The sequence below is a fragment of the Lampetra fluviatilis genome, chromosome 2, assembly GCF_964198595.1.
Source record: "Lampetra fluviatilis chromosome 2, kcLamFluv1.1, whole genome shotgun sequence".
NCBI classification, from domain to species: domain Eukaryota; kingdom Metazoa; phylum Chordata; class Hyperoartia; order Petromyzontiformes; family Petromyzontidae; genus Lampetra; species Lampetra fluviatilis.
Window position 1 is genome coordinate 36,481,264 of NC_136276.1, and position 17,343 is coordinate 36,498,606.

Sequence of the window (17,343 nt, forward strand, 5' to 3'; positions counted from 1 at the left end):
GTTGTTGCATTTTCTCCCCTCACGCCCAACCGCGTCCCACTCCCAGCCGTGGTGTGTGATTTACAGCGATGTAGGTTTGACCGAGATTGTGTACGAGTTCGCTAAGCAGTTGGGCGACGTAGGGCGTGGTGGATCTTTGCCCTTTATTTTGCTTGCCGGGTACAGATCCAAAGCCCCAAAATGTGAAGCAGCCAGCAACAAACTGCACTTTGAAAGCGTCAAATGATTATCGTATTGAACAGAGAATTTAGCAAGGCTGCAAGGCCTGTTTTGCACGGCTTGCATGGAGAACTTTAAACGTGATAATTGGTTCTTTACCCTTCTATCTGGCAACAAAACTGACACCTTTTTTTACAAGGAGTCATGTTTGCATAGACCGCAATACCTGCAGTCATAATACAAACAAAAGAACATAACTCTGATAATGTGCACTGTCCTTAAAGTTGATTGATCCACACCCGAGACAGCTTTCCTTAGAGCCTAGTCTCATATGGGTTGGACCAGATGACGCCAAAAGGCGCACAACTCAAAGACAATGCACCATCAGAGTATGAGAGCTCGGGGCAAGCATCTACACTATGGGAACCTCATTTGCCAGTAAAAATATGATAATTGGTTCTTTACCCTTCTATCTGGCAACAAAACATGACTCCTTGTAAAAAAAGGTGTCAGTTTTGTTGCCATATAGAAGGGTAAAGAACCAATTATCATATTTTTACTGGCAAATGAGGTTCCCATAACTTTAAACGTGTTTTAACAGAAGTTGAAATACATACCTGTGTAATCGATTGGGATTTCCATGATGATGCCGCGAGGGATGATGCACTCTTTGCCGTCGTTGGCCACCACTTTCGCCAGAATCTTATCGAGTTTGATCTTGGTGATCCTTATCACGTCGCCGTTGGACAGAGTGATTTCGCTGCCTCCCATGTCGTAGATGGATCCTTGGAACGGAGCACGCGGGGGAGGGGCGAGGGGTATCAGCGGCGTTTCTATCTTGCCCTGCCAGGGCTCCCACACCCCTTCTCCACTGGCACATCCGAGCCGAGCCAGCCCGAAGGCTTCACGGCCGAGCCGGAACAAAACCGTGATACGATGGCCTCGCGAAGCACCTGCTCCTGGCTCTCAGCGCCATGCAGGCGCAGGGCTCACGACGCGTTGGTCGTGAGAGCCGCGTCTCGACACCGTGACGCAACATGGCGTCACCCCGCCTGTGACGTCAGTGGCACGGCTTCTGCGGTGGAAAAACAACCCTGGAGCACGGTTCGGTTGTGCAGTGGAAAAGAGGTACAAGAGCGTGGCTCTGAGCGCGACCGCGTCCGCAGTTCGACGTTTAATAATGCAGCACTCGGATCTACCGCTGCCAAAAGTTTGCTGCGATTTTTGCTATTTGTAGTGTGAACAGCATAGTCCATACGAACTTAAGCTGGAGCTCGCAACATTCTCCGAATTGTTTGTTGTTACTCTGCAGCATATTAAACCTAATTATTTAAAGAATGATAAAAATGTATTTCATATTGATGCAGTCAAGTGGCTTGCTAAATACATCGTGTGCGTTTCCTCTGCATTTCGTGACTCCTCGTCCCCTCCCCCCTCGTACGGCGTGTCCCCATCAGAATGCGAGATCGCTTTCAAATGTAAAGTACGATATCAATATAGAATGCAATGGTTATACACCGTGCTACAAACCTGGTGCCCGAACCCGGTGAGTTCAGTTCCCGGCCACGGCTAACATCAGTGGCGAGTAACACCTGAGCCAGTGAGGGTCACCTTCGCCGACCCGCACCGACGAGTTTGTTTCCGCCGTGCTCCCACACCCCCCGTGAGAGACGCTACTTAGGGAGGCCATCGTTCAGCAGTAGGTTCTCAAACGGCTTTAAGAATTTACATTTTTCTGAATAGTTTGTCAAAGTCTGGCTTTCGTGATCTCATTTAATTTGTTATGGATTTTTACGGAAGGTTGTTTGAAGGGATCTGAATTTACCGAACGCGAAAACCCGCTCGGGCCTCACGTTACGATGGCTGCGTGAAAATGAATCTCCGCGAGTTCCAGCTCCGCAGGTTTCCTCTATGAACGCGCGGCCGCCGCCGTGAATCCCTCTCGCCCGTCGACGTAGCGCGCCGCTCTGTTACCTCAAATAAACATTCCCCAAATCCGATTGAAAACGTGCGAGTCTGTGAATTGCGCAGCGTGCTCTGGGCATTAATTTTACATCAAGACGACATCGGACTCGTCGCAGCATCGACGAGGCGTTCGTTTGCCGCAATGGAGCGATTGATTGCAACGGAGATGAATTTCCAAGGGAGCCCAACATTTTTCTAAAACTATTTCGGCGATGCTCTCGTGAGCCGCAAAGTAAATTGCTAAACCTGAATTGGAAAAGTTGTTACCTACTCCACTTTGATTTGTTTACGTGTGAGAAAAACATCACATTCCATGAGTCTACAACGCTGTCCCCTAGAGCGCTCGTGAAACGCCATCACCACGAGCGTGGAGCGGTCCCACCAGCCTCGAGGTGATGCCGCAGTGCTCATAGCCAGGGGTGGTGGCGCACGGATCCAGCGAGATTGTGAAGCTTCTGAAGCCGCGGGGTGGCGAGATGTCCCACCACGGATGGCAGTACAACAAGTGGGCACATACAACCGTCTGTGCGGACCTCTGAGTGTTTTGTCCTTGTATGCGCCGTAGGTTTGGTGGCCAAATACGAGGCAAGTTGGCGAAACACCCCAACCCGGATGACAGGGAAAGGTGCAGCGCTACAATTGCTCGCTCACACCATTGCTGGCGGGAGGGCCTCCACGAGGGGAAGCTCTAAAGAGCCCCTCTAGAGTGTATTTGGCCTACTCTTCCACGCTGGTCTAATGTCTTGGAAGAGATTGGCGTACCCATACTATACCCCACCACCTGTGGCCTGCCGATCGGCTGTGGTGACCCCATTAATATTGCTGTTGGGGAAGGGGGTCAGGGGAATGTTGCCCATTTTTTCTCCGCTGCACCGGTAGATGGAACCCGTGACGTCTGGATTGCAAGTCTACGTGCTGACCGTGACACCACAACAGCGTCCCTGCCACGACAGCACAATCCGTGACACTCGGTGAGTCTTTTCTGGGTAAATAATTAGCATGAGTTAATGAATGTAAGATGACGACAGGTGATGGCGTTCCGTGACGGTACCTCCGATGTACACGCCCGACGTGACTTCGGCGAAGCGCGGCAGGGCGTCCCACGGCACCGTGTGCGCGTAGGCGAGCAGCGGCATGGGCCGCGAGGGCGCCGAGCCTGTCATGCTGCCGCAGAGCGGTCCCGGCCGCGAGTCGTCGGGTCGCTGGGTCGTGGGTCGCTGTGTCAGCACGCTCCTGTGTGTCAGCACGCAGGTTACACGCCTCGAGTGAGGGACACGCTTAAAATGCTCGCTTCCGGCAGTAACCCACAAGGAAATACCCAACGCGCACTGTTGCCCGCCGTGTGTTTGGCCAATTGCACGATCTTTACCGACACCCCAAATGGTCACAATAAATTTCCCGAAAAGTGCAAATTTTGTAACTTTTTTTGCCTCCTGTTTTAGGCCGAAAGTTCCGCGCCAGGCCGATACTTAGCCCGGCGGAGATGGTGATCGAGAGGTTGCGTGTGATGGGGCAAAGTGTGGCCATCGTGGAAGAGTAGGCCAAATACCCACTCGAGGGGAGCTCAAGAGATCCCCTCGAGTGGAAGCCCTCCCGCCATCAGTATCACAAGCATGACATTCTAGGGCTTTATCATTGGCGAATGTTAAAGAGGAATATTAAAAAAAAAGACATTTTTGTCTTGTCTTTTCCTCCCGCTGTTACCCTAAGAATCCATTGAGATACGCTTACAGAGAGAGAATGGCATCAGTTCATGTTAGCAGAGAAATTACAGAGTTGCTCGTAAAATATCTTCAAATGGCCTATTTCCATACGACAGCCACTCTAGTTACTCATACACCCTGCTACAGAGAGAAATACCAATTGCATGACCGTCAGATCGATATTTTTTAATTCTCAGAACTCGCTACACTTGAGAACCTGGTGTAATCACGGGCGCCTGTTGGATTTCAACCCACGACTTCGGCAGTGCGGGCCCAGCGCTCTGACCTCTTGAGCGCCTCTTGAATATTTCAGAATCTAATATCTCTAATGTTGGAAACACAATGGCAGGGGCTTTTGAGAAATATGAAAAACTAAGTCTTGACATTTCAAAATTGTACCTTTGTGAAAATGTTGCTAAAATTGGCTGAGTATCAAGGCTCTGCCCAAGCAGGGGAAACGAATGTACCGCACGATGTGTGCTTCGAGCGACACAACACTAGTCTAGTCATTAATGTAGTCATTAAGTTTTAGAAACTTTTAGTTTGGCAATGGGCACGTAAACATTATATCACCTTCATCGAGTAGACAATCGTCATTGTTTACGATCGTCTCCAGGTGGATAATCGTCGGCCACGTAGTTCGACTAAATCATTAAATTTACTCTGCGCTTAGGCTCTTTACTCGCAGTATAATCCATCTCTTGAGCAGCCAATATAATTTACAAACAATTCTAATCACTTCCATGCTGCCGCGGTACAGCAGTAGTCAGTGCACCGGATTTGCAATCCAGAGGTCGCCGCTCCGATTCCATCTCCTGGCGCGACACTTCGGTGCCAGGGATTCAATGCCCCCCGCCCCCACCACCTCTGTCCACCTGGCGCCATTGCATCATGAATGGGTCCAGCACAGTCAGTGGGCAGGTCGCGTGCGGTGGGGTCAAGCGTGGGAGCTCCCAACTCTCTCAAGTTATCCAGTCAGCATGGAGGAAGAGTCAAAGCTCAAATTCCCCGTGTGGGGGGGGGGGGCTCTCTCCCTACTTGGCAGTGGTGGCTGCGCGCGCCTCTAGCCCGGCACTGTGGAGGCAGCATCGAGGGTAGGTCCCTTACCGTAGGCGTCGAGGTGCCACATACCCTGGCTCGCCAGGAGAAGGCGGTACAGCAAGTGGACTAATCACCATCGGTTTCCATCTGTACGGGGATAGAGCGTTGCCCCCCCCCCCCCAGTGTGCGTGAGTTTTGTCTGCGTCCTCCGGTTTCGTCCCACTCGCATAATAAACATTCATCATTAATTGGCTGAAAACGCCTTAACATGAAAACCGAATGCTCGACCGCCCTGAAAACGAGTCAGGCGACTCAGCGTGGCTCTCCTGGATAGACAAGTGACACGTTTAGTGGACGCGCCTTTCTCAGGGCTGCACCTTTAGCTTTGCACAGAATCTCTTTACAATGAGCACAGCTGCAGGTGTTGAATCGATAAACGTTCTCACGTGTACACAAATCAAACCCAAATGGAAAGAAAACCTGGTCTCGTTCCCGCAACGGTGTTGTGGGAAGGTGTGGGGAGATGCAATCTGGGGCTGCCTTCGTGGTGCCCGCAGGAAGCACGCGGCCTTTTTCTGCGCCAGCCACGTGGCGCGATGCACACTCTGACGCACAGCGGAGCCCAAGCTATTGCGGTTTCCGCAACAGCTCCGTGTGGTCAATCGTGGTGCCTATGCGTGCCAGGTGCACGGATGTCGAACTTACCTCGTTACGATCGTCACGTAACAACGCGGGCCGATTTAAGGGCTCGCGGAGGTCCCAGACGACGAGCACCTCAAAGGGAAGATGTCTCGCCTGCGCCTGTAACCCGGTGTGCTGCTCCAGTATACGGCACGCGTGTCTCATTGTGATTCTTACGAGCCACGCTGGCCTGGCCAAGAGTGAACGCGTGCTTCAGCGTCTCTCGCCACGCAAGGGTCCGTAATGGACGAAGTGTGCAGAACCAAACAGACGTCCGATGCAGCTCCCACGTCGACCCACCACGGAGGTGGTCGCACCTTCGCTGAGGGCTTTAGCCACGTGGCGTGCGCAGCCTGGCCCCAATCTCCAGCTTCGTGACCACCGCCACCGCCACAGCTTGTGGGCGGTGAGTGCTCCGTGCGAGGTTCCGTTGATTCGTATCTTCGTGGCTTCATGGTCGTCGCCTTAGTTTGGCAGGCTGCTGTCGATTGCCTCTTCAGCTTTGGCCATTTCAGTTGCCAATGTTTAAAGAGGCACCACTTTCACGGTATTTGGTTGATCGGTTTGAAGATGAGCCCCAATCAGCGTCGAGGTGGCCTTATGGTTCGCGGGTCAGACACGTTGAACCAGCACCGGTTAAGGATCTTGGATTTGACTCTCAGGCTGGTCACCGATGACGCCACCAAAAAAAGCCCATCGCATTAAATTTGGTTTTGCGCTTAACTTGTTTAAATTCCAACTCTGACAGTTAAAATATCGGGTTCAAGGTCACGCGACGCGGGTGCTTTAGTGCAGCCCTCTAATATGCAAGGACCAGACGCCATTTGGAGGGACCTCAGAGGTAGCTCTGGGATATCGACTTCCGTGGGCCATTCTTTAACACGCCGCAGCACAATTGGAATAAAACTGGTAGAAAAAATAGAAAATGTGTACAATTAAATGGAGAACAAATGAGCGTCAGTTTTATTTAAAACGAGCAGCGTTACCGCGCCGTGCGTCTGTGTGCCGGCCAGCGGGAGCCATCAGCAGAGGCCGCACGAGAGAAAACGGCGCTCCGAACTAAAGCTGAACAATGCGAGCTGCTCGTTGTCGAGGTTAAGAGCGTGGGGAGGTCCCCCTTCTCGCCCCTTCTCCCACCGCGGCTTCCGTGCCTCCCTCCCTCCCCCACTACGTTAGCGACCGGCCGCCACTTCGCACGGGTGCAGCGCCGTCCCCCCGGCCCTGCTCGCGCCGTGCAAGCGAGCAGGCCGTGGTCAGTCCACCACCGCGGGGCGCCTTGGCCACAGCGAACGAGCGCCCCGTGGTTAGTCCACCACCGCAGGGCGCCTTGGCTACAGCGAGTGAGCGGGCCGCGGTGAGTCCACCACTGCGGGGCGCCTTGGCCACAGCGAGCGAACGGGCTGCGGTGCTAGCGAGAGAGAGGATCGACTTTAACGAAAGAGCTTCGGGGTGGCGTTTGTCACTTATAATTTTTCTGACGAGGCTCACATCTGCCGGATAAAATACCGCCGAGAGCGGAGCCCCCCTTGCCGAGACGTCACGCGGGGGGCACAGAACGCGGTTTGCGTGTGCGACTCGCCGCCGTGCGCGTTGCGCTGTGTATGCCGCGCGGCTGGGGCTGCGGCTCTCCGCGCTTGAGGCCGCTTCGTCGCCGCCACGTGAAGTGACGGTGGAAACTTTCTTACGGGAAACAAAAATTCTAGATATTCCCGTCCCGATAATGCTCGATATTTCCAGTGGAACATTTACACGAAGTCTCTTTGATATTACGTGTGGCAGAGGCGGCCCGGTTGGCCCAGAGGTCAGTCAGGGCACTGAGCTGTAACTGCTGACAGCCTTTGATCGAACCCGGGTTTTCAGGTGTGGTGAGTTCATGGCCTCAGCCCGGTCACCAATGACAAATACAGGTACATTTGCTTCTGCACGTAATTTGGATACATTCCAGTTCTGGGAATTAAGTGATTATCACTTTACGCATTATGCAATGAGCATTACTCGCAGTGGCAGGGCCTGTGGAAATCGCTTTCCTCTGCTGTGTGAACCAAAGGTCACTTGGAGGAATGTCAGAGGTAGCTCTGTGATATTCATCTTTGCAGGCCATCCTCACGAACGTTTCTACTGCTGCACGCGAGATCCAAATGGGTTCTCCATCTCATGACGTGACGGCGATGACACAATCGCCATTCCATTGTGGGGAAAGACATGAACACAGCTAAGCATGCACAACAGAGAATTAAAAAGCTCGCAAATCTCCTTCGCCACGTGGGTGTAAGAGTCGTTTGTCACACACAGACTGTGCTTTGAAACATCGATCGACTCCTACCCACAAATGAAAACAAGGAGGCGCTTGTTATTTCTGGCCAGACAGACGTGAGTTCACATTTCCCTTCACCCGTTCGCGATCCCGACCAACGTGGAATCTCCCCCACTGGCCCCGCGTCACCGCCAGGGTTGAGCGCCCTCCCTGCACACCGCTCGTGTGAGCACAGACAGGGCACGCCGTGAATTGGAGTCGCAGACCACGGATTCAACAAAATCGATAGAGGACTAAAGATACATCGGTGATCAAGCGTTCCTACTTATCTGTGCAAGCGCAGGGTTTTTAATCTTGTCATTTTAATCTTGTCATTTTTATCTTATCATTCTCTCGGACAGGTACCGGCTGCAGGAGTCTCCCAGCAAAGGGCGCTGCTGCTGCTGGTGCTGGTGGTGCTGCTGGTGCTGCTGCTGGTGCTGCTGCTGGTGCTGGTGGTGCTGCGTGAGGCTTTACCCAATTGAGCCGTGACGACGACACCCTTGGCCCAGTTTGTTTCGGGTCCCCTCACGGGGTCCTTCCCTCCCCACCACCGTGACACGCACACCACGCGCAGCGGCAAATGCGGTACAGTATACATGACAGTAATACGGTACAGTATTAACCAGGGCGGCTGCTGGGCTCAAACCGCAGATCTCCCGCAACAAGTGGCAAACGCGCTCCTGCGCTCGCGGCACGGAAGTCTGTGCCGGCTGGGACGTGTCCGGCACACTCCCAGCCAGGGGTCTCTCCCGCACGCGGGCTGGCGCAGCGGTAACGATGTGCCTCGCAGCAACGCCGTCTCGGTTCCATTACTGACCCGGGCGCCTCTCCGCGTGGAGTTTGTGTACTCTACCCCCATTGCGCATGGGCTTCCTCCGGGATTCTCCGATTCATTCTCACGTCTGGAAATAAAACCATGCCATGGAGATCGGTGTTGGACTTGGCCAAACACTGATAAATGACTTGGGATTACACAAGCAACGCGGTACTGCGAAAACTGGGCAAGACCCTCCTGAATACGAGCCTTGAGACTCGGCGAGGCTTTCCCGTGTGAACAAGCCGAGTTAGTAGACGTAAAACGAGCCGAGTAGTTCAACGATCGTAGCAGTAACAGTAACGACACAAGCAGAGTGATGAGCATCGAGAGAGGCCCTCCGGCAGGGGGCGATGTCGCTCTGCTCGTCGCCTCGTGCCGGACGAGCACCGCCGCCGTCCGCCACCGCTGCTACGGCGACTGGGGGGCGGTTGAGGGCGGTTGGGGGGCGGTTGGGGGCGGCTGGGGGGCGGTTGGGGGCGGCTGGGGGGCGGTTGGGGGCGGCTGGGGGGCGGTTGAGGGCGGTTGGGGGGCGGTTGGGGGCGGCTGGGGGGCGGTTGGGGGCGGCTGGGGGGCGGTTGGGGGCGGCTGGGGGGCGGTTGGGGGCGGCTGGGGGGCGGTTGGGGGCGACTGGGGGGCGGTTGAGGGCGGTTGGGGGGCGGTTGGGGGCGGCTGGGGGGCGGTTGGGGGCGGCTGGGGGGCGGTTGGGGGTCGGCTGGGGGGCGGCTGGGGGGCGGTTGGGGGGCGGTTGGAGGTCGGCGGTTGGGGGCGGTTGGGGTCGGCTGGGAACGTCGCCCTCGATTCCTCGCGGGGCCTGCGGCCGAGCGCCGCCGTCCGCGCGCCTTCTGCGCTGGCCCAGAGCGAGCGACGATAATCGGGGGGCCTCGTTTCCTATCGAGTTTGATCCCCTCTCTTGTTAAGAAGGGGCATTTCCCGAAACGTCTCCCGCCACGTACGTTTTCCTCGTTAGAGTTGAATTATTGATGATTGCGTGTCAACACAACAAATACAACAATCAAGGAGAAGCCACTGGAACAGGTGTAGAGTTGTAATACATTGGCGCTGTAATAAGCAAAGAAAACTCCACCTCAAAAGACATCAAGTCCAGGCTAAACAAGGCGAGACAAACCTTCTTCCAACTGAGAAACATCTGGGAGTCTGGCCAATACCGTTTAAAGACACAGGTACGAATCTATACCAGCAATCAGTGTTCCTGTACAATAATGAAAGTTGTGGAACCACCACGACAGACGTGAACTCACTGTCAGCCTTCCACAACAACAGCCTGAGGACAATCTGTCGCATCTTCTGGCCAAACAAGAGCTCAAGCCGGAATCTGTATATCGATACTAATTCAAGATGCGTCACTCGGGGCACAGCAGAGAGAAGACTCAGGTGGCTTGGACACGTGCTCAGAGTGGAACCCGAGTCCGTAGCGAGAGCTGCCCGACGGTGGACAGCGCAAGGGACGAGACCACGGGGCCGGCCATAGAGCACCTGGCGACGGCACCGTTCAAGACCCACCAGAGACCACTGGGGGGGGGGGGCTGTCTTGGGGACAGCAGAGAAGGCTGCTGAAGGGCGTCCTGCATGGCGTGGGCTTGTCGCGGCCTGATGCTCCGCAGGGAGCGGAGAGGAGTAAGCAAGTAAGTGTTGATGATTGTGTGGTGGAAGTGATTTTTCTCAATCTGTGAAGGAGTTGTTCTACAAGACAACTATATAAATATTTAGATACATCAACGATGTCCACCGTGGAGATGGAGTGATGAAGTCAGCTCTTGCCTAGCTGATGGGTGGATTACTTTGGTACGCGGGAGATGGCGACAGATTGGGAAGGCCTTCATCCAGCAGCGGATAAATCACGGCCGATGATAATGACATCAAAGAGCTTTACAATGATGCCATTGCTACGATTGTATGGATTTCAAACTAGACTTATAAAAACATCACCAGATCCTGGCATGCCTCGTCTCTCGGTCAAACGGCCCCAGTGTGTCCCCCCCCCCTCCTCGTGTGGACGCTGCCAGCAGCTCGACTCGGCTGCGCGTGTTTACGGCTCAGCCGCGTTCAGCACACAACGCCGCGACGCGTTGCGTGCGGGAAAAATGAAGCGAGGTGCAATTACGCGGCGGCCTCTCTCCCGGCGCAATTACACAGCTCCCGAGCGGGCGTCGGCAGTCACCGGTGCTCTTTACGATTTGTAACGAGCCCGTTAATCGCGGGGAGCCCGCGGGTTGAGGCCGAGCCCCAGCAAGATGCCATCTGTGCCACTGTGCCGATCTGCGTCGTGAGCACCTGGCAGAAGACTCGCGGCCAGGGCCCGCATCTCGTGCAAGAAGAGGAGGAGGCATCCGGCTCTTCCTCCCCTTCTTCCGTGCGGTCGCGATTGCGTTCACGTGGATGGTGACGCGTGAGCCACGGGACAGCTCAGGAGCGGCCTGGTCAATATCTGCAGCGCTGCCAGCGACTGACGGGAGCTGGCAGTGGTGTGGTCTGGTGCGTGGCCCAAAGTTTGAGAGAAGTCGCAGGGGTTGCGCTGTGGGACATTCCGGCTTGTCCATCGGGGTAAGAGACCGCCACCAAACGGGCCCACGCCTCCACGGAGGGACCCACCATTCCACACCGGCCAATTCTGGCGAGAACGCGTGCAACGCTTCACTGCCATGGAAATTCCATTAATTGTCAACATTTGCGGGTCACGGTTATATTAAATAATAATCGATTCTCATTTTGTCCCGTGTTTACTGCGTCGTTTTTATGGGGTCAGCGGGATATGGCAGCGCGGCGTGTCGCCGGCTCGTAGAATGGGCTTTCTCCGGGTCCTCTGGTTTCCTCCCACAAAAGCAAACACCCGTTAATGGTGATGATCAAACGTCCCCAATGCAGGACCCTCGTGAAAACATCTCAAGACTTGGCAGTCAGTCATATGTAAAGCCTGACCCTTGCCATGGGAATATGGAATTATCACCCACTGGCCCAGTGGCGACAACGCGTTGCTCCTTTGCTCGTTGGAGCAGGGACACGATGTGACCTGTGTCTGCGGCGCTCGCTCCCACGAATGCTCTCAAGTGACGTCTATCGCATTCCACCGCGCGATGGTGACGAGACCTCCGCTGCTTTCCATTGAATGTTTTGTCTGACGGTGACCTTCAACTCCACACTGAGATCCGAGTCAGGGCCATTTGGGAATAAATAAATAAATACAAGGGAATGCTGGCGATGTCACTTTCAATTCACGGCTGCGAACTTCCAGTGAATGGAGGACACCTGGTTGAGTATGCGATGAATGCACCGGGTCGCTCTGTGTCCGTGTGCCGTTCGGCACGGTATCCGGCAGGACGCGGCACGACGCGAGAGGCTGCGCGGACGTCGAGAGTCGGTGGAATCTGAGCTCCTTGCAGCGGGGCCACGAGCTGTCGAGCTGTCGGGGTCGGCGGTCGCGCCGTGCGGCGGGACGAGGGAGCCCTTGCTCCGTTCACGCCGCAGCATCGGTCGGGGCAGAGGTCAGCTGACCTCGTGATTGTGCCGATCGGAGCGGCCCCTCGCTCGGTCATCCCGAACAGCCGCATCGCCGAAGACTCGATTAACCTTTTTTAGGGGTGTTTATTCATTATTTTTATTCTTGAAATGTATTGTTTTCGATGTTCTGTGTGGTTTATTTATTTATATCATGTTTAACAAAAAAAACCTATATGATCACGATGCTGTAATATCGATTCGGGTTGCATTAAAATTGAGTGGTGAAAAAAAAACCTCGTGTGAAACCGTCTTTTTGTCAAAACTAGTCAACGACAAAAACTAAAATCGAATCTGAACAAAGCCAGACAGCGCTTGGGAGAAAAGAACCGCCCACACACAACGCCACAACAAATGGCTCGCCCATGAATGGTAATCCAATATAGATTTTTTTTCCTCCCTTTCTTTGACATATTCAGTCCACAGTTGTGAGCTATTCAAAGCGAGGTGAGCGGATAGATGATGCAAATGACACTGGGCATGAATGATGAATTGAATGAATCCGTGTTGTTTGGCGCGACGCTTGTGGCCCCAGCGGAGCCGATGGGGGTGGAGGCGACCTGCTCTCGGCACCTCGCCCAGGGCGCCGTCTCTTCCTTCTAAGCGCCTCCTCCGTGTGGAATCTGCCACTCCGGGGTGTCCCTTCGGATTCAGCTGCTGCCGCCACACCGCCGACTCGCTCGTCCAGGTGGACACGCGCCCTCTGTGATCTGACGTCAAAGCGCCCTACCGCCACGGGCCCACGCGACTGCGATGAGCACGTGGTCACTGCATCCACTGTGCGTGGACATAATGTGACGAGTTTTCCACAGTGTTGTTTTTCATGTTGGTGTTGAGCTGCAAATACAGATTTCAACAACAAAAACAGTCCCTGGCCGTCTGGCTTCCCCTCGTCACCGACCTCTGTGTGCCTCGAGCACGCGGGCTCCTGGTGGCTCGGATGACACTCAATAGCAGCTACTTCTCTCCCAATCCCTGCGCTTCCATTGAATACGAGAGACTTCCATTGCTTTGGGTAATGCCCTTCACTCTGCTATCACTAGGACCATGGCTGCTGTCATCATCTCAAAGCAAGTCAGTTTTGTTTTTGCTTAAACACGTGGCGCCTTTCTAGCACAAATCTGCCACTCAAAGCACCATCACTTACCGTGTCACCCACTCACAACCACACACTCACCCACTCACAACCACACACTCACCCACTCACAACACGCTCACCCACTCACAACAACACACTCACTCACTCACAACAACACACCCACTCACAACAACACACTCACAACCACTCACAACAACACACTCACCCACTCACAACCACGCACTGACCCTCTCACGACCACACACGCACCCACTCACAACAACACACTCGCTCATTCACAACAACACACTCACCCATTCACAACACACTCACAACCACTCACAACAACACACTCACCCACTCACAACCACGCACTGACCCTCTCACGACCACACACGCACCCACTCACAACAACACACTCGCCCATTCACAACAACACACTCACCCATTCACAACACACTCACAACCACTCACAACAACACACTCACCCACTCACAACCACGCACTGACCCTCTCACGACCACACACGCACCCACTCACAACAACACACTCGCCCATTCACAACAACACACTCACCCATTCACAACACACTCACAACCACTCACAACAACACACTCACCCACTCACAACCACGCACTGACCCTCTCACGACCACACACGCACCCACTCACAACAACACACTCGCCCATTCACAACAACACACTCACCCATTCACAACACACTCACAACCACTCACAACAACACACTCACCCACTCACAACCACGCACTGACCCTCTCACGACCACACACGCACCCACTGACTCACGTACACACCAAATCGCCACACGTCACTTTCTGCGCCTTCCCTCGCACGGCTCTTACAATCACCTTGCTCACCTTCTTGGTTATTTCGGTAAAGTCACGTAGAAGGGAAATAATAAAATAATAAAAATAAAACAATAATAAAATAATTCCCACGACGTAATACTTATTTTATTATGTTTTCTTTTTATTATTTTATTATTTCCCTTCTACGTGACTTTACCGAAAGAACCAAGAAGATGAATCCCTGCAGTCACGAAAGCACCTTGCTCACTTCAAGCAGCGTGTTACTCTTATCGATTACAACTTCGATCGTGCCGTTTGTTGCTGGACGCTTGGCATTTTGAGGCTCTCGACCCGCTCTTAATGACCATGATTTTAGAACAAATACATTTTATTCACCGTCTCGCTAACCATCGTCACTGCTGGAGGATCATCTATCTGCCTTCGCCGGTTGTACCGCACTCGGGGTCGCGTGACCTGAAGAGTCGGGCCCCGATAGCCGCCTCCTCTCGCCGACCCGCACTCGTGTCGCTGACGTCTCGCGGAATTCGCGCCCGAGGAGATGATTTTGTTCCGCGATTGTTCTCGCAGTATCTTGCCTCGCCAAAATGAATTCCGCTATCGTGCCCGGAATCTGCGTGGTCAATTTGTTGACAGCCGGGTGTGACAGGCACCGGCTCCAGGATAAGGCGACGCGGCTGGGTAGGCGGCGCGTGTGAGCGAGCCGCAACACGCACTCGGAGGCGCCTTGCGGGGCCCACGCGGAGCCGCGGCGCGCCGCTCCGTGGCGCCGCCAATGCCGCGCGCGCGACTCCCGCACGGGATTCACCCACGTGGGCTCCCACTGCCGATCCAAGGGCTCGTCAACATTGCAATTCCCGCGCTCGTGGATAACGTGCATCGCTATATTTTGCTAATTTTCCTGCAAAGGCCGTTTATATTGCAGCTTGCTTAACCGCGGTGCAATTAACATATTCCCAGCTGAAGCGAAAAGCAATTTTCGCAAACAGCTGCGATTTAACTGTTTTGTGCGCGGAGCCCGGCTGCAGTCGCGGCGTGCGGGCGAGCGGCGGGTGTGAGGCCACCTCTGAGCTGCAAAAAGCCGAAAACTATCACGGGAAGATGTTTTTTTTTTCCCGTGATAGTTTCCGTCTTGAAGAGGGGAGCACTGCATACACATGCGTTGCCTTGAATAGGAAAGGAATGGGAGCCTGGCGACCAAGGGGAAGAGAAGACCAAAGAGCCAACGCTGGGAGACTGAGGGTTGATCTCGGGCAGGATCTGGCGGAGGGTAAAAAACATTGGCGAGGTGCGACCGAGTCATCGACTACTTTGACATCTTGAGCACCACGTGCCGGAAAGACTGAGAGATGTTCCCCAGGACGATAAACCTCCTCGAGAAAAGAATGATCCTGGGTGAAACCAGAATAGTGGCAGTCACTCGCCAATTCCTCGCGCCAAACGCCGCCTCCGCTCCGCTTGAGAGGGTCGCTCGTGCGGCGCTAATGGATGGGAGAAGCTGTGTCTGTCGGGCCGCGATGTGCACGCGACTCCGCGGCCTGGCGGCCTGCTGCCGCTGCACGCGGCCTGCTGCCGCTGCACGCGGCCTGCTGCCGCTGCACGCGGCCTGCTGCCGCTGCACGCGGGCATTGCGCTGGCAGTGGCGCGAGAGCCGAAACGTCCGTGCGCACGGAATCTGTGCGTCGGTTATCCTCGCGTTATGGAGTGTATCTGTCTGAGAAATTGCCGGGCCTGCCTGCATGACACCGAGGATCGAGCTCGCGGCGTTTGAAACGTTTCATGTGCTAATGCCCACTGTGTCTGTACTCTGCAGGATATTTAAAACATTCTACTTTAAGAAGCGCGGAACGTGAAGTTGGAAGGAAATACATCTCATAATGGTGCGAGCTCACATGCACACGCTCGCTGATTTGAAACGAGTTCAGCGCCGTCTGATGATGCCCGAGCGTGAGATGTCTTTCTTTTCATTCCCACGATTTGATCCGCGATGGCCCGGCGTTTGCTTTGAAGGGGGCAATGGACACACGTGAATATGCATCTTTGTTCTCCCGAAATAATTATTTTCACACAAAAACACCTTTCTCGTTATTAGCAGGGACGACTTTGACCCAAGCTGACCCCCCCCCCCGTGCAAATTCCTCCCACCACTTGACCTTTTGTGCTTTTTATTTGGGCTAAATAATGCCCGCCGCAAGAGGCTCGGTTCATTACAGGGAGGCCTTCCCCCACGGAACGACCCCTGCAGGATCGTGCTGGCGTTTGTTAACCCCTTGACCTGCGAGGAGCGGAGCGAAGCAGAAATCGGATAACCAGCGGCACTGCTCACTTTCAGAAGAAAAAAACTCAGCGGCAGCAGCAGCAGCCTCGTTACCCCGAAGCTACGACACATCCACTCTCTGCATTTCAGACAACAATAAAAAAACACATTTTGCACCGCCGTAAAAAAAAGGGAGATGAAGAGACTAACTAAATAAATAAATATTCGGGTGGGCCCTCAATTTGCTTTATAGAGCCATCCGATGGAGCGGCGTGCCGGAGGCTGCGAGAAAAAATGAAATAGCGGCGCTGATGAAAAGGGTAATGAGTGAAGGCGGCAAACGCAGCTTGGGACAATGGCTGTCGGGAACGTTCGTCGTCTCCATTAGCCGGGACTCCGCCTCGCCCTCTCACGGCCGCGCCGCCCTTCTGCGACGCGGCGCTTTGACGCCACCGTCCCGCGGCGAGTGTCGTGACACCCGCGCCTCTGGGTGGCGTGGGGAGCGCGGATGGCGGGGGGCGTAGGGCCCGGAGGGTGGCGTGGGGGGGTCAGCTTCGGACAGCCACTCTGCGCTGCCCACTCTCTCTCTCTTGCCTGCCGAATGAGCGCCATGGAAGTTCTCTGTCGGTGATGGAAATTCCATATTGCCATGACGGGAGGCGGTTCACACACAAGAAAACCGTGGTTGGCTTTTCACAAAGCCGTTCTCGTGTTGGGGTCGATACCCGCCCGGCAACCCAGTTCGATATCCATCCCTGGCTAACGCCAGTGGCTGTTGACATCGGGACTGGCCCTGGCCACTTTAACAAATCTGCTCTGGCCAGCTCGGTGAAGTAGAGCCGACCCCTTAGGGAGGACTTAACCCAGTAGTGGATTGAGCAAGGAGTGTAAATAAAACCTCGGGCTATCTAGCCCAGAGGGATGGCATTTGTACGTTGCCTGTCACAGTAGAAGCATGGCCAGCTCTGGTTACTGAAACGAGTGTCCATTTAAATGGAGTCTCGTCT

General features: G+C 54.4%; 2 protein-coding genes across 6 annotated transcripts in view; one reads left to right on the forward strand and one right to left on the reverse strand.

The window, feature by feature from the left end:
* The window catches only part of SMC6 (structural maintenance of chromosomes 6), a 373,519-nt gene that overhangs the window by 89,410 nt on the left and 266,766 nt on the right, over positions 1–17,343 (forward strand). The window lies entirely within an intron of this gene.
* Positions 1–17,343, reverse strand: part of THEMIS (thymocyte selection associated) — a 37,957-nt gene that overhangs the window by 6,628 nt on the left and 13,986 nt on the right. For 3 of the 5 annotated variants that reach the window (XM_078875832.1, XM_078875819.1, XM_078875810.1), the window contains exons 3-5: positions 4,935–5,015; positions 3,176–3,357; positions 777–944 (exon numbers count right to left, since the gene is read on the reverse strand). In XM_078875832.1, the coding sequence (XP_078731958.1) occupies positions 777–944; positions 3,176–3,357; positions 4,935–5,015 (431 nt within the window). Of the gene's footprint in view, positions 1–776; positions 945–3,175; positions 3,358–4,934; positions 5,016–7,941; positions 8,011–17,343 lie in introns of those variants that run through there. The other 2 variants (XM_078875843.1, XM_078875826.1) reach the window with 2 other exon arrangements.